The sequence below is a fragment of the Cynoglossus semilaevis genome, chromosome Z, assembly GCF_000523025.1.
Source record: "Cynoglossus semilaevis isolate Cse_v1.0 chromosome Z, Cse_v1.0, whole genome shotgun sequence".
Lineage (NCBI taxonomy): Eukaryota > Metazoa > Chordata > Actinopteri > Pleuronectiformes > Cynoglossidae > Cynoglossus > Cynoglossus semilaevis.
In genome coordinates this window covers 5,939,115-5,966,968 of record NC_024328.1, presented here as the reverse complement: position 1 = coordinate 5,966,968, position 27,854 = coordinate 5,939,115, and the positions used below count along the sequence as shown (strand labels likewise).

At 36.7% G+C, this 27,854-nt stretch overlaps 1 protein-coding gene across 1 annotated transcript in view; it reads right to left on the bottom strand.

Annotated features, from left to right (window-relative positions):
- Positions 1-27,854, bottom strand: part of ipo11 (importin 11) — an 82,639-nt gene that overhangs the window by 45,892 nt on the left and 8,893 nt on the right. The window contains exons 5-16 of the mRNA XM_008336048.3: positions 27,643-27,846; positions 23,536-23,668; positions 23,089-23,147; positions 19,424-19,472; positions 16,324-16,394; positions 16,006-16,198; positions 14,745-14,897; positions 14,331-14,374; positions 12,726-12,816; positions 10,678-10,725; positions 9,161-9,266; positions 4,212-4,338 (exon numbers count right to left, since the gene is read on the bottom strand). Of these exons, the coding sequence (XP_008334270.1) occupies positions 4,212-4,338; positions 9,161-9,266; positions 10,678-10,725; positions 12,726-12,816; positions 14,331-14,374; positions 14,745-14,897; positions 16,006-16,198; positions 16,324-16,394; positions 19,424-19,472; positions 23,089-23,147; positions 23,536-23,668; positions 27,643-27,846 (1,278 nt within the window). The remainder of the gene's footprint in view (positions 1-4,211; positions 4,339-9,160; positions 9,267-10,677; positions 10,726-12,725; positions 12,817-14,330; positions 14,375-14,744; positions 14,898-16,005; positions 16,199-16,323; positions 16,395-19,423; positions 19,473-23,088; positions 23,148-23,535; positions 23,669-27,642; positions 27,847-27,854) is intronic.

The window sequence follows — 27,854 nt, the reverse complement described above, 5'->3', positions numbered from 1 at the left end:
AGAAAAAAAGAAACGTGTTGATGAGCAAGTCTCATCAATTATCATCAAACAGTCCTTGTTAGAAAATCAAGCGACTGGGAGCGACTGAATTTGAATTCAACCGCAAAGTGTAGGAAATAACAGAGGCTTGATGAAACACTCGATATCTCTGATTCGTACAAAACCTCTGCTTCATGTTATTATTCGGCTTCAAACTGTCTTTGAGCAACACTAGACAGAGGTTAAGAATGGGTTCTGAGTGAGCTTCGCTTACCACCCAAATGAGCAAATCCACTAGAAAATGCATGTTAATTATAGTGCAGTTAGATGAATGTAAATTATCTGGTCCAAGTTTCTGATGTTGGTTATTGGTTTATATCCATGGAAAGCTTTGTTGCAGATCAATCACTAATGTAATGGTAAGATATCCTAATGTAGGAGTGTCAAACTCATTTTCACTGGGGGCCACATCAGCAATACAGTTCCCCTTGAAGGGCTGGTTGTAAATGAAAGACTGTATAGCTCAGGGGTCCCCAACCCCTGGTTCGCAGACCAGTACCAGTCCATAGGTCACTTGGTACCGGGCCGCAAAAAAATGTACTTAATTTTTACTAATTTACTTAATTCAAAGAAAATCCAGTCATATCCATTTACTTTCTTTAGTTAAAGAAAATCTGGCAATGTTTCAAAATAATAGGTCATTCAGACTCTGATACAAACAAAAAGATGTTTTATTTTGAAATTTTAATGATTCTTCGATGCTTAGCATCTTGCTTCCAGTACGTAGTAACGGGTGGTACTGGCTGACCAGTCCTTGGAACATAAAAGGTTGGGAACCAGCGGTATAGATGTAACTACTCCATAACAGATTAATACATGTTTCTGCCATTGATTACTATTTATTCAAGCTAAAAGTATTGTTCATCGCTGTGTAATAAAAAAACTTTTAATTTCTTACAAAACCGCATTTGACCCCCAGGTCTTGAGTTTGACACATATGTCCTAATGTAATATCGCAATGTAGTGAACTGCACTCTCTGTGAGCAGTTGACTTGTGTTGACTGTAGGAACTAAGGCTCTGCATCCCGAGGTGTTGAGCATAAATTTGCCTTATAACTGATGTGTCTATGCTGAGTTTAACCACTCCATGTCCATGTGAATGGACATACAGTATATAACACTGACCTGTTGCAGAGGCTTTAAATTGTCAGATAGTTGGGGGCAGAGAAACACGTTGTCATTTTATTTCATTTCTTTTTTGTAGTCTTTTTTAAAGTTGAACTGAACAAATTATTCATTATGAGGATAAATTATTGTCATTCGCTGCTGCTGGTACTTCTGATGTTCCATTTCGTGCATTGTTTGTTTTTTGGTGTCTATTTAAAGTATTATGCCTCACAGTTTGAAATTTAATTATGTGTAAATAAAATAACAACAACAAAGCATTCTTGTTAAAATCAATGTGTCAAAAATGCAAATATGCAGTCATTTAGGCAGCAGCTAAAATATTACAGAAAGAAAGTAACAAAAGAAAAATAAATGAATGGTGCTGATGTTTATAAATTAGCCCATGTCATCTGCAGTTCAAGGCAGTAATCATTGCAGGAGATAAAATACTAAAGAAAACTATTGTGGTTTGGACCAACAAATGTATTTTTTTGGAAAAATCATAATAACCCACTCGGTGTTGCTGTGTTGCCGTTTTCAATATCCAAGTGTAATCCTCAGCTCCAGTTATAATTTGTAGATCAAAACCAACCTGACTAAGGAGAGCATTTTCTCTCAGGGAACTAACCAGAAGCCTGGTAGGCTTATAATAACGAGCAACAAATCCATATTTAAAAGAGTCTCAGATCGTGGACGTAGCTGTAGGAAAGTGAGATGAAACAGGACAAACTGATGACTTAATCATCAGAGCTTGATGTCATCAAAGCTGGCTCAACAGCAAAGTCTAGAAAACATCATTACCTGCTGGTAGGGAAGAAAACAGCCCAAACTGGGGTAGAATTTAAAATCTGCCACTGAGATTACTTTTAGGCCCTTATAAGACCCTGTGAGTAAACACTGGAGGGAAATTGAGCTATTGGAAAGCAGAGAAGGAAATGGAGGCAATAACGACAGAATTATTGGCACGGCACTGGGCTTTAAATATGCTGCTATAGGCATCTGTGACGTGCAATTCATCCCAACAGTCCTTTAAACAGTCTGTGCTGGAGACAATGTATTTTTTCGAGTATACAACACTCCTGAAGTGCAATGGTGAAGTCATTTAGGACTCTCTTCACCGCTCGTGTGTTGTCATTTAAAAAAAAAATAACGCACAGAAGCAGAGATGCTGAATCTGATTAAGAACATCGCACAGGAACAAATCAAGTATTTTTGATGTAAATTACCAAAATATCAGAAGTATCAGATAAAGGTAAAAATGGCTCAGAGAAATTCAGTTCTTAGACATACAACAGTACTAAAACTGAGCTGCAGGGTTTTTTTCCTCATTAAGATCAATATTTCTCTTTGCCCAGGAGGCTCTAATTAAAACTGAAAATATTAATGATACTAAACACTAAAGAAAATAAATGGTGAACTTTTAAACCCATTAAGTAAATACAATTGTGTTTTTAGTAAATGGTGAAATATGATTCTTAAGTTCCTGTGATATTTCCACAGGTTCAAACTAACCTGTTCAAGTTTTTGGTAAACAATATAATCTGGCACTTTCATTTGAGGTGAATTTACTAAAAAATTAACCTAGAGCTACACTTTGTTGGCTACATTTTAATCATAATAATAAAGATTTAAAAACTAAACACCAGTCCGAGATGTGCCAAGACTGCTTTGGGCAAAATAAAAAAAGTGAAATAAATCCACAACTTCCAGTTCCACTGCCATTGTGTTCATTTGAATAAGGTTGAAGAGGTTAATTGGAATTGGAATGATTGAAGAGATCACTAGCAAACTGACATAAAAAAATGACCATGGGTATGTGTCTTTATATGGTTCTCCAATGCACCTGCAAACTCAACTTGGACTCATTATCCCAACCTACAGGTTATTTTAGATATTTTGGTGAAATCTGAATTTTCTTCAGTAAAACGTTTTGAATGCTATCAAGAATATCAAATGTTTTTTTTCCAACACTTGTCAATTTTCTGTTGGATACGTGCCAATCACTTACTAAATACTTAGGCTAAGAAAATCCTGCGTGTTGATTGGTGGATGGAGAGCCTTTACTTTTAGTAATCAATAAAAAAGTGTTCAACCTTAACTGCAGCACAGTATAATCCAGAAGTAGAGCAAGAATTGTTATTGTGAACATGACTACTTCTCTACCCTTTATAACATTAGCCTGAGCAAAAGGTGTCACACTTGGGAATCCTTAACTCATTTAGGGAAGTGACAACCCTTGTTCATTCTTTTTTACCTTAACCATTTCCTTTAATGTCTTATTATCTTAGCCACACAGTGGCTTTAATTACATTACATGACACAGTGATCAAGGTAACTTTTATGCAAATAGGGAGCGCAAATGAATAAACATCTCAATGTTTGCCACTGAGGGATGGATTATTACATTAGACACCTATAAGATGTACACAAAATTAAATTTATAAGGTTACTTTGAAATCTTTCCTCAAATAATTTCTCAGCAAATCCAAACTCTGCATAAAATATGTTCATATCGGACTGAAGTACTTTGTACTAAGAGTTTGTTAGCGCTGTAAGCATCAGAGCAGCTGTCACTGTTTCACAGTATATGGGGATGTGCACCACACAGTACATTCAATGATGCAATTTACGAAACGCACAGTGGGAATAGAGTGTTATTTACATCTGAGACACATGACTCATCATTTTAAAAACATGGATTTTTATAGACATACCGTTACTATCATTACTGTCATTCTTATTTTATTCATTGTTAAAGGGCTTTATAAATAAAGTTTTGTTTGTAATGTGATTGATTTATGCTGAATTGTGATTTATGCAAAGCTATTATCTAATTAATAAGATGTGACATTTAAATAGTTTGACAGTGCTACTCAAAAGAAAATTAACATCTTAATTACCATATGCATAATTATGTGATAAGATAACCATTGTTAAATAAGATAACCATTATAATAGCCAAATAGGCCAAACTCTGTTTAACAATGCTGATATTTTTTACACAGTTTGACTATTTCATTTTTCTAACAAGTAAAACTTGCGTTTGTAGTCCATAAAAGTCTTACCACTAAATCAGGATCCTGCATGAGGCTCAATATGATCTCGTATAGCAAAGGTCGAAGGTCAGATTTGAACTTGACAGAGATCCACTGTCCTATTAGCCATATGACTCGTCGACGTATCAGCTTGTACCTGGGACGGAAAAGAAAAGTCATGAGTTGTGCAGAGAAAACTAACAGGATTTGTACGATTTGTAGGCAATCAATTCAGATAAGCTCGATATCAGTCGGTGTGATTTTATTTCCAGGCTGTGGCTTATGTCTAATAACTCAGCACATTATTAGCAGAATAGCACCAACAATCACTCTTCTTGCGGTTGACCTGTCATTTCATGTATCATCACCGTACAGAGGCGGAAGACGGCAGCATAATTTGTGCTTTAAGGGGAAAGGACCCCCCACCCCTGTGTAATTTTACTCTCCGTTATGCATTCCAAGATACTTTAAATCAACCCACACTTTTGCCATTCACATAACTGTTTGTTTAAGCATCTTATCAGGCAAGAGAGTGGCAGAAAGAGTGACACTAGAAACAGGGGCAAAATGATTGAACCGCGAACAAAAGCAACACACACACACAAAACATGACCCAAAGGAATAAAATACGATAAAAAAGACAAAGCGAAAGGAACAGAACAATTTACTGTTAGGGATGAATATTGTAAGAATGACTAAATAAACAAGTCACCAGCCTGAAGGTGCTGGATGATGAGAGACTTTTAATGATTCCACCAATAATAGATTGAATTAAAAAGCAGAAATGACCTGGGGATGAAAAAATAATAATTGCTACTAAAAACTGTGTGATCAGAATTTAAATGCACTCGACTGCCTTCACTGTGTGAATGTAGAGTTGTGTGTGTGTTTTTAACAACTCTATCAGGCAGGCAAACAGGCGTCCCTCGACACTTTGCCCTTGTTTGTGTCTGAGGCAGAAATTGTGTCTGAGGAGTGGCAGCGGTGAAAAGAGCAGATGGAGGGATGAGAGATGGGGGACGAAACTCTTGTTGACTTGTTGTTAAATATCCACAGGGAGCCAGAGACCAAAGTCTGGACAACCAGGCAGAAGATACTAAAAAGCATGACACACAATGTGCAGGTGGCAAATGACTGATCTAAGGAATGTGTTGGAGGACATTATGCAGAAAGTTTGATCTTGTGAGGACATTCAGGTCTTTTAGAGGTTAAAAGTTAGGATTGGGAAAAGTGTAAGATTAGGATCTATATAACAGATCCCACTTAACCCAATGTTTCAGACTGTAGATTATCAAAACAAAAAACAAAAAAAAAAACAAAAGTGGCCAGTCCATGGACTGCTTTACACAGGATTTTAGGTTCATAAGACCTGGTTAAGTTGCAGTTGTGCACTAATCATTAAATGACATGGTAAAACAGGTGAGAGAAACAAAGAACAGAAATTCTAAAAAAATACATATGGGACTTTTTACCCAGAAGGACACAAAATGTCAACTGGCACAAATGAAGCCTGAGCCAGGGGGAAATATGGCAATCTGCCAGGTGGGGGAGTAGATGTGCACATATTTGATTTTTAAACCATAAATCACATGTGAAAAGACGAAAACAATGGACAACAGGGACATATAGTCCCTGGAGAAGAAAAAGAGGGACTGCAGTGTTTTTAGAACTTGGTAAGATTATCTGTATAATTTTCTGGACATGTAAAATTGGAAGGGATGTTGTCTGTTTTTCTTATGACTGTAATTCAAATCTTGGCACAATGGACCGACACTGGCAAGAATATCAACAAATGCTCCAACAGGGATTAAAAAGAAGCTAACAATAAAAATACTGTGCTAAACAAATGAAAAACAGACTAAGATTAGGAATAGAATTTCTGGTGTTGGAATAGATTTGGTATTATCAACAGTGTTGCTTTCTGCAACATTTCTGCACAATCTTTATGTTCAGGAACTGATGTAAATATATATAAAAATTGAAATTTGTGATTCAGGCATCGTGAATTAAATGTAAAATTCATCAATAATATCTTTGCTAATCTTGGGTGTGGGTGTGTGTGTGTGTGTGTGTGTTTGCTTGGTTAGCTTTCCGTATTACCGGTTGCGCCTGCTCTGGACATTCCAGAAAATGTGACAGCTCTTTCAAATGTGGGCGACTGTATAGAACCAAGCTACAATAGCATACCAAATAAATCCATACGATGCTGTGTGGATTAGAACATGTGTAGAAACCACTAGGTGTTAAAACTGCTTTCTCTGGCAAAATTCCTGATGGAGAAATAATCCCTCGCAGTGTGGGATCAAACGTATTCCTGCTTTAATATCCCTCTTTAATCTACAGAGTCCCCCAGAGACTGCCAGTGCATCTAGAATCAGACAAAAACAAGCTGATTCTACATCTGGGCCAAAAAGCTTCAGTTAGAAAAAATGTGTGCAGAAAGAATTAAAAAACACACACTTTTTTGTAAAAAGCATTTTTTAAGGTTTTAGAACCCATATTATTGCAGCTGAGGTGTGTAACTGTGTTGCATTTGCACTTGTTCATTTTCTCCCTGTTCCTTTTATACCCACTTTCAGAGGATGGCGTTTTAAGTGAGTTATCACTTTGGTGTATTATCAGCCGGATATATATATCTCGACAACAATGACGGTGTGTTTTCTTCACACAATTGAATTTCCTTTCCCGACTGTTACTGCTGTTTACAAAACAAAACATAGTGTTTCCATAAAGCAGACATGAAGCCGGCGCTTCCATTCGATAAACGGTACAAGGCACGTCTGTGCTAGCCACAGCTAATGTCATGTTGCTGAAAACCCCTGGGTGACACTGATGAGCAGCGTTTGATTCCTGTCACAACAGTGCTCGAGGGGAAGGAAAAATATAATAGTTACATACAGGTACTAAAAATTCTATCAACACACATGCATTTGCACAGAATGTCCAGCACCAAAGTACAGTATGAATACAAGTACTGTTACAGCACCATAATACAGCATTTCCCAAATTATGAAGCAATATTTTTTTAGTATTTCGGCTCATCCTGTGACTTATATTTAGAAGCAACTTGTATATGAAATAAATATGAGTACAAGAGATCACCATCTACATTTGTAACAACTGATTGCTGTGAATAAACCACTAAAATGTGAATAGATTGCACCATAAAGACATCATTGAGTAATACAAATAAAATATCACCAAAAAGAAAAACAATATACTGCAAATAATAAAAAAAGGTATTCAAGCAAGAGAAAAGTCTGACTTGAACAGATGCTAATGGCGACTTTGATGACGGCCCAGAAGAAGAGGATGTGGTGCTTTATCTTGCTCCAGTGATAGCAGACTTATTTAAGAGCGACTCCAAGCATGAATAGATTCAGTGACTTCAAAAAAGATCAGAAATCTGGTGAACGCGATAGCCTTTTACGTTAACATTTTTTTAGCCCATGTTCTTTATGCTAGAACTTTATTCATCCCACAGTGGGGAAAGACTTCTTAATACTACGGTACAACGTATAGTCTGGAACGTACAAAATCTAATGATTAATAATAACCTAACAATCATTTAACAATAACTAAATAGAGACAATGGAGTGGATGCTAACCTCGTAGCATGGCCTTTTACGTTTCCCAATCTCCTGGACATTTTTTTATCAACTCTAAGTGGTTTCATAGTAGAATGAAGATGCTTTCCTGTATGTTTCCTGCAAATGTCTACAAACTAGAAACAGCAGAACTACTGGTATTAAAAAAAAACCTCTCACAGTCTACATAGCTGCTAGAAGCATTTTACCAAGAGTCAAATCTTTTAGGAGCTGCAAGAGTGGGAAAACTCCACGAATGGCCTACAGTTTTAGCAGCAAGTGTTTTAACTTCACACAGACCTGTGATGCAACACAAAAAGTGCATCCTCTTTTATACATTCTCTCTGTTTCCCCTCACTTCCTTGTCTGCTATTGTGTGGGCAGAGATAGAAGCTGTGGATGGGTTGTTAGATTAAATGTCAAAAAATGTGAATCACACAAGAGAGGTTTTGAATTACACTTAAAAAAGAAATGAAAATCACAAAAAGAAAAAGGTGTAAAAAAAAAAAGACAGGAGAACAATGTTGTCCATGATGTTTTCACAAATGAAACATAAGCAGGTCCACATCAGCAGCAAAATGAGAGGCTAACGTTTTGGTGTTGAAAGAGGCATTTTACTTTCATCATCTCGTTACACATATTACGCACACATTCTCTAGCATTAACTTTTGTGTACTTTTTGTGCACATTTTATACCTCAAGGTTTTGCAATTGCAGCTTTGTGATTATCCTATACCATGGACAAACTGCCCGTGTGAAAAAACAACGGAAACTATGGATTGTCAACCATCTGTAAGTTTTTAATCAATCACTGCACCAAGGCTAATGGCCAGTTACCTCGCATTCAAAATTGCTAATTAAGCAGATTACACTTAAAGCACACAGAGAAGAGTAACAAGAACTGGGAGAACACAAGGTAAACAGTTAAAAAAAGAGAAAGTGCCAACATATATTGACTGTATGCACTAATGCAGTGGTTCTCAAACCTTTTATACTCTACCAACAGAGAAAACCTTGATCTCTCTTAGTTCCACCATGATGACCAACATTAGAATATAGCTGCATGGGCCTTCACTATTAGCTTCCACCACACAGGAGAGAGGTTTAGAAATGTTTAGAAAGATGTTTATGTTTAAATGTTGTATTAATTGTGCATGGTATGTTTCATATTCATTCAATTGGAAATGTAAATGTGAAAATATGAATTTTCACTATGTACCACTAGAGAGCGCTCGCATACCACTGGTGGTACACGTACCACAGTTTGAGAACCACTGCTCTAATGCAACCCAAACCATTTCAAACCACTGTCAGCGTTTAAAAAAAAAAACCTTACAATAGTAAAAAAAGTTATAAAAGATAAGAAAAGCCAGAGATCCAATAAGACTGTACCTGTGATGGCTGACTTGCAGTTCTCCAAGGAGCTGATTCTTGAACCACTGGTCAAAGTCAACATTGTCAAACAGCTCATATGCAGCCAGTCCCACTGCATTGTACACTGCAGAGAGATACAGACAGAAAATCAATGAGTCGGTCACAATACTCACAATGGTGCTGGTGATACTGAACTCGCACAAAAAAAAAACCTTCCACTATGTTTAGCTTTTGAAAGGACAAGTATAATACATCTTATTCTGGATCCAGCTGCAAATATTCATGTTTTTTTATTTAACACCACACTATATCCCATGACATTAGGCACACAAAATATATTTGCTGCAAAACATGAAACAACTTCCACACACTGAATGGTGCTGAAAACCTAAGCAGCTAGTAATTGTCTTGTTTTAAATATTTATGCCCCCAACTTAGCACTTTCAAATAACGGGGTAAAAGAATGGTAATTACTGAAGCAGCGATTCCAAATAAAGAAAGCATGAAGAATGAACTAGATTTGTACCTTGTGAGCAGTTCAGTCGCTAATCATAAAATCTGCATTATTTAGATCTATGAATAGTATGCAAACTTCCAAAAGTACTTCAAAACATCATGTTGAGTGTGAGTAGATTTGGTTTAGGATTATATGCACCACTGCTACAGAACACATACAAAACTGTAAAATCCTACATAGTTGTCCACCTTTTTTTCTGCACCACAAATACTCTCTCTATTCAAAAATGTGATCTTATGTTTGTGGTGCTTTAGCCGAGAGGGAATGTCTCTGTCGTTGGTGTGGAACCCCAGGGTTCACCTCCTGGACAAGTTCAAATCCCTGTTAAGGCGGTTGGTACCTTCCAGTGGTACGGGTGGGGGGAGGGGAGGTTGTTACAGTGCAGTGTGATTTGGGTGGCGGTCATGGAGACTGTTGCCCCTGCGACCTGGTAACGAATAAGTGGATGAAAATGAATGAATGGATGGATGGATGGATGGATGGATGGATGGATCTTATGTTTGTTTGAGGATCCAGAAAGACAAAAAAATGTGCTTAAAGCAGTTGAGGTATGTTCTATATCGGTGCTGCGCTTATTATGGGCTTTTGTGAAAATGAGCACCTGCAGTGATTAATTGCACCTATAGATCTTCCACCAATTACAGCTCTCAGTCACAACCACAAATTATGTGAAAGCCCCGCCGCTGCCGCAGCACAGCTTCATCATCCACTGATGTTTGCCGTTTTATCAATACTGTCAGCAGACTGATGAGATGTCCACAGGTATCCAGCTTTAACAGAAGTCCTCTTAGCAGGTCATCCAAACTGTCTGCAATTTATTTACGTTGGCCATAAAACCAGACCCCATCTGACAAGCTGTTGTAAATACTGACAGGAGGTGGAGAGCAGGACACAAGACGGAGAAAAAACAGAAAACAATCCAACAAATAAAGCTCTTAACACTCTCCATATATTTCATTAAGGGACGAGGATAGATAATGTTACTATCAAGCAAAAACAGGTGGCACTATTGACTTACCTGCATCCTTCATTAGCAGCTGCACAGAATCATCAACATTTGTTGGACCTGAAAAGACATTTAAATAATTTCATTGCCAAGTCTGGTGCTGCAGATTATGTAGATCCATACACCTATCCAAGGGCCCCAGGATAAAAATGTTTTTAAGAGTGAAGTCCACCTGATAGGATAACTTCAAATATCCACTTAAAGATAAAACATTTTAAATGAAATATATATTAGATATAATTTATAATTAAGTTCTCAATATAATACACTCCAGCCCTGTAGGTGGCAGTGCAGCAATCTAAATTTAAATCAGCCTGTGTGTGCTACTGCATCATCAGCATCACATTTTCTCTTCCTGTAGTTATTAGTAAGACTAGCAAGATTGGTAGACTTATAAGTAAGTCAACAATGTTGGCAGTTTGGACAGGAAGGATGGTCAAAAGACCAAAAGTTACCGGGAAATCTGTCCTGTTGTAATTCGAGCGATTTAGTATTGAATACAATGTAGACAGGAGGAGACTTTGTGTTTTCATTTGAATGCACTATGGGTGTAAAACTTCTGCTCACTTTCTGTTCAGCTGTCTGTGTTAACTATGTAGAAAGTTTTTTTTGTTTATTTTGAATTTTTTTTTTCAACCTTACACAGTGCCATTTGTTAAATACAGAGCAATTTTGTCCTAAAATAGCCTTCATTTATGTGAAGAAAATAAAACTGGATGTTAGCTTTCTTTAGCAAATTACCCTAGAGTTGCTCCACCTCTGAAAAAAAATTGTCCTGGAACAATTCTCAGAGCTTTCTTATCAATGCAGCACTTCATGCTGCTGCACAGATGAGGACAAGGCGTCTGCCCTGTTCTCTGCACCTACAGTGTTTTCTTCTACTTCAACACCCTTGGCCATTTGTCAGAGGTGGGCTCATGATGAACTGCAACTGGAAGTTTGTTGTTCTACATCCAATGTCAAATTTTTACTCTATATGTTGCATAATAATTTTGCACATCTGTAGTTACAGTGTGGCTGGTGAGCGGTACTGCAGCGGATAACAAATCCCAATGAGGTCTGTATTAAAAAGCTGTCATCCAGCCTGGATGGCAGGTACAAATGAATGACGCAGGTGCTTATAAGACAGTAACATGTCTTCACTCAATAATTGTATGATTAACATTTCCATCATAGCTTGTGCAACAGCATGTTTATTATTACAACTGTTAAATAGAAACATTTAATAGGAACAGAGGATATTTATCAGTTTTCTCAAATGTAATAAATATTTTATATCTTCCTACATGTCATCACATTTGCATATCACAGTGAGACAAAGCCATAAATAAAGTCAGACTAAGCATAATGAAGGGGAGTCCAACTTGTGGCTCCGAACCTAAATGCTGCTTTTTAACCCCTGTGTAATGGCTTTTTGTTGTAGACCAACTCCATTCCCACTGTGAAATGACTAGTATTATAAGTAAATAGCAAAAATAAAAAGGTGTGTTTTTTTGTTTTACAAAGAATATGGTTAAACATATTTAACACACCACCCTAAATTTTCTGCTTGCTTGCTAGCAGCAAAGTAACACACTTGCACTGTTCTCTTAACTTAAGATCAGGTGTGCAACTTTTAGGTACAGCAACTATTGTTGACTTAAGTTCACTGTATGCTATTGTACTGTGTCATACTGAATACATAGTACTATTGTGTAGGAACTAATTTGTAGTACTATGACAGTAATTAAAATCCCATACACTGCACTAATGCAACCACATAAATGGTTGTGGATATAATTTATTGGTAAAATTATAAAAATGTACTTTTTTGGTGTTGAAGGTTGCATGGTTCCCTTGTTGTAATACAATACTATAAAAACATTTTGCTTTAATTGGGACTACACAGAAGTTGAAATTGCCCATAAGAACAAAAATGTTATACTTTTATTAATTTTCAGAGCTAAAATAATAGAAAAGAAAAAAAATAAAATTACTATGTGACAAAATTGTGTTAAGTAATAAAGATTTTTAGGCCAGAGCATTTTTCTGTGAAATACATTCAAACTATCATGACTCACCCTGAAGCTTCTGAACCATGTCCAGTAACACTGGTGTCAAGGTCTGGCTGTAGTTGTGAAAGATGTCCAGAAACAACACTTCTGTACAAGGCTACAGAGGAAAAAAACAATAATTAAATTATAGAGATCATGGTTCACTGGAGCTGTGGAAGTCATCAATACCATTTTTACACATTCTAGGTAAAGGAACATGATTTCGCTGGAAATTGTATATATTTATTAAAATGTAGAAATGTCTGTACCGGCTGTATTCAACCATATTAGACACGGTGTATGAAATGTAATAAATGCAGAGGGTGAGCAGGTTTGTTTGTACAATTTGCATAATTTACAAAATATGGATTGCAGTGACAGGTCAGAGCCCTGTAACCTTTACCTGTAGTTGTCACAGGGTAGAGGTCACATGACATTTTTTAAGACAAACCCTTCGCCAAATGAGCAATGAGATGCAGTGGTACTGACCAGTAATTATGAATGACTATTGTTGAACACGGAAAAAGGAAATGCACAGTGACATTTGACCGTTAATAAAAATCCAGAGGGAAATGGCCAGTTGAATATTGAGTTACACATGTAAAGGTGTGGATGATCTCATCATAATTTGACTACAGTGTTTTTCTTATAATTATGACTTACTGTAAATATATTTTCTTTTAAACATATATTTGCAGAGTTTTCCTCTGTTAAGTTAAAATTATTTTTTTTAAATCAAATACAAATACTTGTTTACTAAAAAAAATCTTTCAACTGATTATAGTTAACATTAACTTTGATAGAATGACATAAAAAACAGACATGAACAAAATGTAAATGCTTTGATTGTACAGGGTAAACAGCCATGTATAAGGGAGGGAAGAAATAATAGAACAAAAACCAGACACTGGAAAGGAAGCGATGTCATGACTGAAGCCGAGATAAGTCTCTGCCAGCGAGACACATTTAGTGAGATAAGCTATTAAAGCCCCAGAGTCTGCTGACTAATCGATGGGGATGTCTACGTAAATTGTGCTCTTTAGTTTCTGTAGTTTTCTGTAGTGTACAAGTGTATAAAATGATACAAAAAAATTGTGCAATTTAACCATTGTATTAATCTATAAGTTAAGTATATCTATAAGGTATGTCAAAATGTTCCAAGACAATTGTTCCATCACCTACCTTTCTGCCTCATCTGTGGACTGCATTTGGCTCTTTTTTAAGGTTATTTCAATTTAAAAACAAAAAATAAAAAGGCAATAAATCTAAACATGTCACAAAGCCTCAATAAGTCTAAAAATAAGTCACAAGTTTGGCTATATTTGACTAAAAATCCTGATCAAGTGAAAAAAAAATACCTAAAACAAATACTATATTTTGATTATGATGTTATGAATAATATCTTAACATAATTACCAAAATGGGACAAATCAGTCTTAGACCTTTCCTTGTTTTTCATGTTATTAAGATGCAATATGGCCCATATGTAACTATCATCAGTGAAAAGTGAAGACTTATGTTACCATTAAATTCTAATATCTCCAGCACAGGGATTTGGTTTTGTACCAGCTGTAGTCAGCAATGAAAAACATGAAAGAAGAAGAAAAAATGTTTTTTGCATTTTCAAATTACCCGTAAACTGTATTTCCAAGAGTCTCCACCGGTTTCTTCAACAGCTGGAAGACAAAAAGAAAAGAGTAGAAAAAAAGGTAAAAACAAAATGACAAAATTTCACAATGTAGTTAATGCTGTACAATTTATCAGAGCAGTAAAAGTAAATGGCATGAAAAATATTTTTGTCATTTCTTAATTTCTACCCCATGTGCCTTAAAACACTTCTCCAACTGTGAGCCTACATTATTGACCCATCTTCTACATGAAAAAAAAAAAAAACAGGAAGTACAATGTTCTTAAGTCTGCACCCACTGCCACAAAGTCTAAGACTGGAATATCCTCAGTGTCCTGCCTTTAAAGCTAACTGGCCTGCAAGTTAAGATAAGGCCCAACATTTGGTGTGAGACTGTGTATCCAGGGATGTGCTATTACCAAAGCTCTCTGGGTCCTCTTCCCACATCGCCAGCTCTTCCTCTGTGAGAAGGAAATAGTGAGAGACGAGCCGACGTCCAATCTCCGTCAGTGTGGGATGTGTGAAGAACGCTGTCTTGATCTCGTGAGCCTCCAGATTTTCTGGTTTGTTGTCTGAGGGAGAGAACAAGGAGGAAGTGGCAGAGAATTAGAAGGGAAGGGTATAAATACATTTCACAGTTTACAAAAATCACAGTTGTGAGAGCTGTGAGAAAACCTTAATGTCATCTTTGAGGCTCTGTATTCCTTCTACCGTCTTGTGTTTCTGTAAGGTGTAACATGCAATATTGTAATTGGAATTAATTAGGATACAGCCATTATAAACCACACTGCTATTTTACTTCCCCTTAGTAATAAAGCTTTAGCACCTAGCCACTGAAAATACATGTGAAGTGGAACACACATCATTTATCAGAGGGCACCACATAAGCTATATGCAGACCATCAATGTCTTTTACTTACAATGTTGATGATATATATATACACACATATATATATGTATATATGTATATACACATATATATGTATATATGTATATACACATATATGTATATATATATACACACATACATATACACACATATATATATGTATATATATAAAAATATATATATTTTACAAATGTAGCTATGTATGTTTCTATGATATATATATATGTATATATATATATATATATGTATATATATAAAGTATGTATAAAGTATATGTAGAGTATTCAGAGTAGGCATTAGTCAATGCTCATCCACTCGATCTAAATTAGGAACTGAAAACAGTGTTTCTTCCTATGGTAATGGAAAATGCTATGAACTGAGCACAAGTGACACATTCTCTAACATTTCAGTGAAACCAAGGTGTTAACACGACCACGGAACTTGTTTCCATTATCCATGAACTATTTATTGCTTTGGAGAAAGATCTTCAGTGAGAAACACACAAGAACAGAGTCGCTCGGAGAACAAAGACTGAGTGCTACGCTTTACAGCTAATGAAGCACTAGAGGCCTCTCGCAGCTTGAAATAAACATGAGCCTTGGTGAGACAGGCTGACGTTGATGGCATTGCTGTGCTTTTCAAAACACTCTCAGAAATCAGCTATGAAGCACTAGAGGCGGTTTCTTCTGGTTTCTCAGTCACCTAAAATTCATATTCATCTGTCACTCCTCTAACATGTCTTTTTTACCCCACATGAATTTCTCATAGTCTAACCTCCTCACGTGTCTTACCTTCGATGTTCTTGGCAAGTTTGTAGGCATCATTCTTCACAATCATCTTGATGAGATTCATGCACTGCACAATGAAGCGTTCAAAGGTTACTCCCTCCCCTGCAGGTGTGAAGACGTAGCTGACAGCGAATTCCAGTGAGCGTTGGATTAGGGGTATAAACGCACAGGGATGATATTCCAAGAAATCTAACAACTATATGAGAAAGGAGAAAAGACAGAGAGAAACCAAAGATAATTAAAACTAGTTAACTGAGTCTAAGTCACTAAAAACAATCAGTCATATTTAAAGTGTAATTTCATATTAATCAGTCAACTGACCACTTTGGTGTACAATATGATCATCTTTTCCAGTTTTTCTCTGCAAGTGCCATCGGGACCAACCTGTCGACCTAAAACAAAACACGTTGCAACACATCAAGAACAATGGAAGCAACAGGTTTATTTGTCATTGGATGAAATTAAATTTTATCATCAATAATTTGCCTAAATTGTTTGCAACAAATCCAGGATGATGAGCTGTGGATAAAAACATAAAGAACCACAAGTTATATAGATTTTGCAGGTAAAAAGGGAGAAAAATGGAAAAAGAAACACGTGCAAATCCAAGGGAATTTTACAAGGTGATTTTCTTGTCATGTACACCAGCAGTGACACTACCACCTGCTTGCGTTTTCTCTTTCTTCTGTAAGTGAATGTTCGAGGATAAGTTTTCAGGGGCGAAACAAATACTGAGTTAAAAAAATGTATTTTTATTTTTATAATTAATTACACCTTCAGGAGAGAGTGGGTTATGTGGCACCTCTTGCTAAATATTGATGGATTTTATTAGTACCAAGGATTAGCCTTCAAAAACATTCAGTCTTCAAGGTCAAATGCCTATTCCATCCTTCTTTGGACCAGGCTCATGGATCTGGTCCAACAATATATAATACAGTAATAAAAGATTAAAGAAACAACAGTGACTCACTTGCTAATGTACATTTTGGCTCTATACAAGCAGTCATGATGCCAAAAACCAATAAAAGTTCTGTTCCGTGAAATTCATGGTCAACTGTAATATGACACTGACACAATGACACGATGTGTCAAAAGGTCAAGGTCATTGGTTGTTTTTTCATACTAATGGGTTACTTTGGGGAACTATTGCTGTGACAGCAAGTGCTTTTTGAAACTGTGTGTAAACAAAAGGTATTAAATATATGAAGTAAACCATTGGTATGGCATTCTTTTGGATCCTTGCCATTTGCTGGTGTGACAGCGATCAAAGTGAACAGACAATATGTTAATTTAGTCATTGAGTCACGATCACAAAAAAATTATAGAAAAAAAGTGACAAAATATTACAGAAACAGACATTATTCCTGACATGTAAAGCAGAGCGAGAGAGGTGTCCACAAGGTTGTGACTTACAGAAACAGACGTGACCTTAGATGGAGGATAAACATCCAACAGCAGGAGCCAGACATCAAAAGGGACCAGAAACATTGTTCAAAAAACACCGGTTTATAAGGATGACCTTATCTGTCTGTGTTCAGCTGATATTTCTCTTGCCCCAACTGTGACTTGTCTTGCTGTTTCCTTTATCTATTCGTTTTGACTACCAACAGGACACTGACACTGTCTCCAATACTGGAGTATAAACAGTATAAAACCAGGGAGAGGGAGCAGCAGTTGCTGCTGATATTCAGACGACAGTTTGAGGAAACATCTGCCATCATTCTAGCTCGTGAAGCTGAGTTTTATCTCATTCTAGAGTAATTATTATGACACAGGTATACATCATCCCTGCCATTTATTTTTCATCAAATGGTATAGTCTAAATCGTTGTACCTTATTTCTGCACTGACAACAGTGTTGTGGAAAATTTGTTCCAGGTCCTTGCCTTGTCAAGACACTTTTTCATTTACATTAAAAAACATCACCTGCTCTTCTTCCCTTCATTGCCACTGTGTTTAAGTACAAGAGAAACACCATTAAAATCTCACAAAGGACTAGAACAGAATGGCCAACTCAAACATAATCCAACTAAATATTGGTAAACAAGACATATTTTATCAACAATATTCCTAAAAAAAAGAACTGACCTGATATTTGTTGAGGATTCTTTACAACTTTCATTTCACTTTTACACTTGGAGCTACAAGTCAAGGTTTAACAACAAAAGGATTTTCATACTGTCACACAGACTTAACTGTTCTCTAAAGATCAAAAGTTCCTAATTTCTCTGGTGTCATACTTTAAAGAATAGTACTGAACTTGTTTTTATTTTTACTTAAAAGTCCTTTTATGAAAGGGGATTATGACCAAAAGTATATTTGATAGTTCCTGGTCAATATCTAGTGTTTCACTGGATAATTAACTGCACCTATTAGTAGTTCTGTCCTTTGTGTGGATAACAGTTTTATTTTACTTTTTTATTGCATCTGATTTTTTTTTTGTCCTGTTTTATTGTGTATCAATGCAGACTGTAACTTCATTGTTCCTATGGGAATTATCATCTTCATAACAGGAAACTCAAGTCCTAAAAGATCTAATTTGAATCAACAACTATCACAAAAAAAAAAAACAAAGAGACAAGAAAACAGTGAACTAAATGAGTTCCATCTGTGATGTCTATTATTTAGAGCAGTTGCAGCAGATGTGTGTGTGTGTGTGTGTGTGTGTGTACGTGTGTGTGTACGTGTGTGTGTGTGTGTGTGTGTGTGCGTGTGTATGTGTGTGTTTGTGAGAGGCTAGTTGTATAGTAACCTTTCTTGCCTTTTAGGGATCTCATCTGCACACAGAGTGCTGCAGGTTGAGACATTTCAGTCCAGCTGCTATGTCAAATTATGTAAGTACAAACACAACAGGCTTTTTAAGCCATAATAATTCTAAACACTCAAGTCTCATTAAAGAAGCTTATATCACATACATTTGATGATAACTAGACAAATGCAAAGTAAAAATAGGACCCAGTCTAAATGAAGCCAGTACATTCGGTGATGCTGTTTTAAAAATGTGTTGCTCTAAATAAAAGCTCTAGGGAAATGGACAGCAGGCAGTAACACAGACAATAGTGTCACTATGCTAACATACATTGTTATAACAGCTCACAAAGTACAATAATGATAATTGGGGAAGGCAGTGAAGCAGAGATAATAGGCCAACAGATGGTCTGTGATTTAGTCAGTGGGCTACAACCTATGTCATCAATTAAAACTTACTTAACTTACTTACTTTTCATGTCAAAAATATGACAATTCCTGACTTTACATGTTAAAAATCTCAACTGAACCTAAACCTGTTCAGAAAAGATATCTTCACACTGAAGCATTATACAGTACTCCATTATTCTGCATAGAAATGTGTGTATATTTAAGGATGTTGTAATGTTTTGATTCAATTCCAATATTAAAGAAAGAAAGAGTTAAATACTTACAACATTCCAGAAATTGTTTTAGACGTTCAAAAACTGCATTCAGGAAGCCCTAAAAAAAAGGAGAAGAGAAGCTGAGAAAAGCGCCATCACTCTGACTTTTCGGCAAGTTGAACCCCCCTCTGTTTTGTTCATCAGTATTTCCCAAATGCAAATTAAAAAGAATAATAATTATAATAATAATAATAATTAACTACTTCCTGTAGTAAGCTTAAGTCGATCCAATGTGACATTGGAAACAAAACTGGATTCACCCCAAAAAAGAGCTCACAATCCAGCACAGTCAAAGTCAAAACATTTTAAGATGAGTAACCTTATATCAAATCTCCATGGTCATGTACATTTGGAGTACATTGCAGTACTCGCAGAAAACACAAATACATGTAGAGAACATGCCAACTTCTCAAAGTATAAGCACTTACAACCGTGGAGTTTAGATAATTAACCAAGATGCAATCTGTTTATTTGCACATTCCTGTTTGACCTTAAGGTCAACAGCAGTAATTAATCACTCCTTCAGCGACCAGCACAGCCATTGCTCTAGAACCAAGAATCAAGATCCAACCACAGGAGAAAAGAGGGGGAAAGAGGGGGAGGGCTGAAGAGGGAACAAGGTGTGAGGCAGGTATTTGAAAGGCTAATTGTGAGGAATTTAGAGAAGAGAGGGTGACGGGGTGAACGACATAATGAGGTTGAAAACTACTTCACATCAAGTGTGCAGGACATTAGAAATGACTAGAGCAAAGGACGTACAAGAAAAGTATGGTGGTGAGTCACTGAACGGTGAATAAAGTTTTGACATCAGAAGAAGAAGTGAGAGTCACGGCTTTAACACAGAAAAACACAAGGTTACTTTTAAAGGTGAGTTACTTAAAGGTGAACTAATGTGATGGCAAAAAAAAAGAGACATAAAAAGGTCAGTACCCATGAGGACTTTGACAAATGCTTTTTCTGATTTTAAAAAGCATTTTAGTAAATATATCCATCCATCCATTTTCATCCGCTTATCCGTTACCGGGTTGCGGGGGCAGCAGTCGCCACCCAAATCACATTGCACCGTACCGAAACCTTCCTGCGGGTGGTGAGTCCACTGGAAGGTATTAACCGCCCTAACCGGGATTCGAACTTGCCCAGGAGGTGAACCCTGGGGATCCACACCAATGACAGAGACATTGCCTCTGGGCCAAAGCGCCACTTTAGTAAATATATGTGGTATTTAAATTTAAAAAATACAAATGACAAACATAATGAACTGCACACACGTGTTATACAATGTACATGACAGTTTTTTAACTGGATGCCAGAACACTGTAACCCGTGTGATTTGTACACTTGGGCACTTGACTATGCCCACTTCTTGCCTGCTCATCTATCTTTTAGCTAATACGTGCTAGAGAAGCATCTCACAAAAACAAAGCTGCCCTGAACAGTAAATTATGACATATACTCAGAAAACTCACAACACCAAATATATGTAAAATAGTACACTGATTCTTGCAATCCCACCTGTTCCTGGTTTAATTTAAAACGAACTCTGTGCTTTACCATTCCAGAAAGATTCCAGAAAGGTTGAGCAGAAAAAGCATTTCATACATAAAATTGAAAAAATGCAGCAGACAGATCAAACAATCGCAGACTTATAAGAATTTTCAAAACAGCCACAGAGTTAATTAAAACAAAACAATGAGCGTAACATGGTCATTTAAATCCAAATTTTCCCCCAATTTTTTAAGCCTCACCTGATCCATTCACAAAAATTAACTCTCTTTCTGGTTCATTTGTTCTGGAGCATGAAACTTGGCAGTGAGACACGTACATCTTTCATGGAAAATCTCCAGCCTCCAGCTAAAATAGTCTAGACTACAAGACTCCACAGTGTGGAGCAACAGATGCAGAAGGAATAAATAGTAAACAACATGAGCTAATAATTCATTCTGCAACTGGTGAGGAGTAACACGATGATGCATCAGATGGTGAAGTGAAATCCTAATATTGTCTGGGAAGACTCTACCGTAAAATAAATCTCTACAAAGACATCTTTAAATTTTACAATATTACGAACTGGAGCAGAGATACGTCTGTTGTGGAAGGAGGTGTTTCACAGAGATATTTCTGTCCTGAATCACCGTCGGCTAAATAACCAACGGGACAAATAGTATCACTGAGCAATGACTGCAAGTAGTGAGTCTGAGATATTAACAGCTTTTACAGCCAAACATGAAACATTAACTCCACAGTGTATATCACAGACTCACAGTGCTGGAATAACAAGCCTCAGCTCAAGGATGATTGTGTTTTAATGTGAATGTTTTAACCATTAAACATTCCTTAGCCTGCCAGCAAAAAGTAGTCTCATTAGTGGGATAATAGAGTGTCACTAAGTGTCCTTGGCAAATGTATTAAAAAAAAACAATTAGGCAATAAAACAAAACATCATGGGGATGAAGAGAAATTGTGAGAACAGAAGCCAGTGAATGGCTGCTCCCTTATGTAAAAAATAAAACATAATAATGATTAAGTTTGGTCAATATCAAAATCAAAATTACTTAACCCAATTACTCATTGTCTTTGAAAAAACGTGGTACATTTATTGCACATGAAAAACAGAAAAAGGTGATTTCTAACACCTCCCTGTACAACTTATAACTGAAAGTATCATATTTAAATTTTAAAAAGTTAATAACAAATAGGAAATTTGCAATGTAGGGCACTTCCAGAATAAGGAATAAGGAGGAAAAATACTAAATAAAAGGTACAATGCATATAATGATGTAATACCAGTTGTCATGACTAATTAAACTAAGAAAGTAAATACGACCATGTTAGAAATGTAAGTCTTCTTTTGCAAATAAAAATGTGCTAGTTCTCTTCTCTTTCCGCCGTCTTTCCGCTTGCTGCCCATAAACAGTTCAGCCTTTGGAAAGTGTACAGACTATCCAACTACACAAGGCTTTATAAAATAGTTCTATCAATAATCGCTGTTTTTAATTACATTGTTTTTATGATCATCGAGAGCCCAAATCGAAATCATTACTTAAATAATTCCACAGCCTTAATACAGTATTAGACTAATCCTTTAAAGAGGCATGAGGGCAGGAGCTGGAGCCTATCTAAGCACTCGTCGGACTGCGCTACACCCTGGACACTTCACTGGTCAATCACAGTCCCACAAAGGAAGACAAAGACAAAAAGGAGACAAACAAGTGCCACTCATATTTAAATCCACAATTATTAAACACTGCCCAGTTAGCCTACTACTAAATATATATACCGACAGTGGGCAGTAGTGGCTTAGTGGTTAAGGAAGCGGACTTGAGTCCGGAAGGCCTGGTTCGAGTCCACCAGCTGCTAAGCTACCACTGTGGTGCTCTGAGCATGACACCGTCCCCACTCACTGCTCCCCTGGTCCTTAAAGCTGCCCACTGTTCACTTTGGTGATGGGTTAAAAACAGAGGTCACATTTGATGGTGTGCTGTGTCACAATGGCAAATAATTCACTTTCACAATACGATAAAGCCAGAGAACACACGTAGAGAAGGTAAGATCTCTTGCCCCTGCAAATGAATTATTTTTAATTTAAGCTTAAACAGATATCAAAATACCATCTCTCTAATGCTTTACTGTACAATCCTGTATCAACCATAGCATAAAGAAAAACCATCACTCACCATCACTTCAGCGTTCTGTTGTGGTTCTTGAAATCCATGGACAGTCAACTTGCGAAGCACTGAAAAAGTAGAAATTTAGAGTTCAGTTTTGCTCTGTAACTGTTGTGCCCCAATTTACCACCAGTGGTATCCAATAATAACAGATATCAAAGTTTAAATGCAAAATTGTTGTTTGGAAATATAAATATTAAAAATAACATTCAGCTGTAGGCTGACATAAGTGCTGAGAATATGGAGAGGTTTTTAATTTGAACCATACAACCAGGAGTCAAACACTTATATACTTATAAACTTAAAACTATGGGGTTTTTTTTTAAACGTGGCCATGTCATAAAACTCAATTTCTATACATGACTGCAGTTTAATTTTAATTTTTAAAACATATGAACTGTTTTTCTGTGAGGTTTTCTGGTTTGTGACAGTTTGTATGTTTTCTGTTATCTTCACCTTTGAGAGAGAGCAACGTCCTTTCCAGTGAATTGAGGGCTGCAGCCTCGTCTCTACCATAGATCTGCTGGAGGAAGCAGTCTGTGTAATGACTCCACAGGGAGCAGGCAAAGCTGTAGATGCCCGACGCCAGCTGCCAACAAAACACAAACAGTCACAGTCCCAATTACAATATTCTGAATCGAGGTGACCATTTATCAACAGGTGTATAAAAGCACTCTGGCGTAAGTTCAATCATAAATGCACGGCAATGCCAGACGTCGATGCAAACATCACCCTCGAAAGCAAAGACTTAAAATTAGTCGCTTTAGATGATGATGCTAATACAAAACCACTTTCATGTAATACATTCATTGAGAAAAAGAGCACACGGGAGCAGAAGGCGACCTCTGAGTCGTGTTCTAATTTAGCCCTGAATGAACTTCCTATTACAGTCAGTGCCTGAAATTTATTTAGGCCAGAAACAATTCCATTTTAAATGTGTTTTTCCAGCAGAAGGAAAACAAGGCCATTAAAGAAGGCAAAAAAAAAACTCAGTTCTATCAGCTGTATCACGTATGCGCTGACCCAGCAGCTCAGAAAATTGAGTAATAATGAGCTTTGTTTTCATCAAAAGAACACAAACAGGAAGGAGAGGAGACTCACCAAACAAATCAGTCACTATTCAAACATAACTTAACATTCAAGCCTTTACCCTTGACCTAAATTGTTTAAATAATGGAAATAACAGCCAGGAAATCGGTATCAGTAATCACAAGAAAGTGATACACTACTTGGGAGAATGTGCTGTGAGTAACAATTATGGAAGGCAGCTATAGTAATAAATGTGTTGGTAATAGATACAATTATTTATATGATGCAATTGTCCACAATGGCTTTTAGGCCATCAACATTACTTGTATGGGATTACCGCATTTTAGCATCAGAGACAAAGACGGAAGCAAGATTTACTGTAGAAATTGTGACATTACAATACAAGTTATTGTTATACACCTGAAGACAGTGGTTTTCAGAATGGGGGCTTCTAGGGGACGCTATGATATAGAATCAATTTTCTTTTATTGATATAACCATTATCCTAAACCGTACATGACGTGATAATCTGTGTAGCAAGCTAACGCAAACTGAACAGGTTTTTGCCAGTGCTGAAAACATGTCCGTTAATGAATATGAAAAAAAAAAAAAAAATCCTATAAAATATGTAAATGTTACTGAAAAGTGAGTAAAAGTAAGAGTACATAGTACATACTATGTTGTAGCTTCATCATTAGGGCAATGGCATGGAAACATTTGGGAACCTCTGCACTGAAACACTGACACATCTACACAGTTCAAGTGACTAAGTAAACATAGGAAACCTCGCTTTTTATCTTTGCTTTTAGTACCACTGTTTTCCTTATTCCAAATTTGTATTCTCTAATGCACATGTCACCCTACAACTCAGAGCTATGCAACCTACTGTGAACAATACAGCTTTTAAGTTCCTTGCATTGAGATGAAACCTGAACTAAAGGAGTAAAATTATTGGTACTCAGTACAGGAGAGCAGAGACATATAAAAATATTTGTATTCATAACATAGTGTAAAACATAGTATTGGGACAACCCTAGTAACAACGGTATATAAAATAGAAGCTGGTCATTAGATTGAAGAAAAAACTTTTTTTTTAAGAAATCCCTGCTTTGACAGGACAGCAGAGGCTCGGGCAGATTACTTAGAGGAAAGTGCAGAGTTGTCAAGTTCTCAGGTTTTGGAGAGATTCTCTTGAGCTCACCACTTTCCATTTCACAGACCCAAAACTAATCCAACATATAGAACCTTAAAGTGATGAACCACAACTGAAAACACTGAGACTATTTCTTTTCACTTCCACAGAGGACACATCTACACGTGCATGACAGCCAAATAGATATTAAATGGTTTAAATAAACCGCTAGCGGAGGCATTAAATGGAGACATCGATAAAAACTAGAGTGCATTTTCTGCTTCTGCAATATTAGCTTTGGTCTTAAAACATCTCAAGGGGGAATATTTGGAATAAACCTTAGTTTAAGAAGTTAATACTGCAGTACATTAATCATCAAACTTTAAGAAAAACTTAATATTGAGATAATATTCATATTATACTTCTGTACAAATGTACATATAGACCAACAAACATCTTGTTCTTCGTGGTATAACCAAAAGAGAGATAATCACAAAATGTGTTCCAATTTTATCACCTTAGGCAAAGGCAGCATGGCCTCCAGTGCCATGACTGATGAAACTTAAAAAAAGTGAACTTGACTTAAATCCCTGCTGTGACCCAGGTGGCACACTGCACTGAAAAGAGATTATGCAACAGCACAAGAGCTGGAAAAGTACCTTTCATGGCAAAAACTGGAGTTCCCTGACAACAAATTACATTAACTACACTAATTACACAAAAAGTAGTGACTGCAGAGGTCTGACAGCGAGTTTTGGTAAATTGCTTATACCCTGAATCTTATAGCATTTTCAATCCTACAGGTATTAATCAACAGATCATGAGCAGAGCTTTACCAATACTGACGCATTTCAACAAAAAAAACTAGGCACAGTCTACTGGCTTTGAGGGAAGTGAAAGTATCACTTAAACTGTTCCATTATTTCCATGACTCAATAAGCAAATTAATGTAAATGTTTTTATATATATTGTTATTTGTTGTCATTGGAAGACATAAGCACATTCAGCATAAAGGCACATTTTTTTCAGGTTTAGTTGAATTGCTAACAAGACTATATTGTAATAGAATCCTTGACCTACATAAATACACCACCCATGAAAGACTGAAATGTGGAAGAAAAACATGAAGTATTGGTAATTCCTCCTAAAAAATTAACCACGTTTTTATAGAGCATTTGAACTTCCCCTAAAAGGAGACAGAACTGGACTAGAGGGAGGACAACAAAGTAGGCTTTTTTTATAGCTCTAATTGTAGTAGGCCTACTATTGTATGCAGTTTGCATCTCGGCCATGAGACAATTAAAAAGGATAGAGATAAGCGTTTTAATTTATTTTCTTTGGTCCTTTTCTTTTCTCTTCTGTTACAGCTTTTTGCAGTGTTACAGGCATCATTTTTCATTTGTTTATATTCGACAAATACAATTTTGGTTCTCAGTGAAAACTCTGCTATGATGCAGTCAACATATTTTAGTGACTGTTTTAGTGAAGAGTAGATAACAGAAGAGGAGAGACTAAATGAGGACATGAAAATATCAGCAGCATTACTGCTACAGGACATTTTATATTAGTATATTAATCACAGACTTGATATTTTAATCGTTTAATATATCATCCTGGCTGAATTTAAGCCAGGAAGAGACGATATGAAACCGTCATGTTTGAAAGTCTAAAAAGTTTTCTTCTGCTTTTGGGTTAAATCAGGTAACAACAACTTTCCCCTGTTCTTGCTCAGACCCTGATTTAATAAGGTGTGACATTGTAGATGGTGGCTGAGCCTTACCACCAGAGACGGCATTCACAGGTGCAGGGTGAAATTAAATAACCCAGATTAAATCAGTGTAGACACAATGGGTGAAGCATGTAATGGGAACTAACAGTGGTGCATCACCCTTACTGTTGTCACCTCTTCACTGTGTGTACATGCATTGGCTCCAAAGAGAGCTGTGCTGCGGCAGCCGATTGGGAGACAGAGAGTGGCAGCGGGGTTGAGGAGGTGCAGGGGGAGTTGCAGACCACAGAGTGTAAAAGTCATCAGAGCAACCTAAAAAAACTGGTCTGAGTTATGCTCGTGATGTCCACTGGTCTCTGTATGTCATAATGTTTTTGTATTTTGGTCTGACTCATTGTTCGTCATGTGAAAAATGTATTTCCAAACTGTAAGTTTTGTGTTTTGCTTTCCAGCTCTTTAAACCGACAATCAAAAAAAAAAAAAAAAAATCAGCTTTCGCAGCAGGTAATAACATGTATTTGAGATGTCCTCTTTAACAATGTAAACACATTTACGTTGGCACATAACATTAAACATTACCCCTGAACTTAATACTGATCCACCTAAAAACATCAAGATTTGCTTGTGAAAGTGGTGGGGGGAAAAATACGTATATTCAAAACAGTCTACTTACATCCTGGAATAGCCGCCTGTCTTGTGCCAAACGTTTGGACGCAAGAGTTTTGGTGACGTGATAAAAGGTTAGCATTGCTCTGTGCTGCTGCAGGCCATCCTGACCCTTAACAGACTCCAACAGAATAGGGATGAGCTCCGGCCACTGCCTGGGGCAGTCCAGACGGGCCACCTTGGCGATCAGTACAGCAATTTGAGTCGCTATCTGTTAGG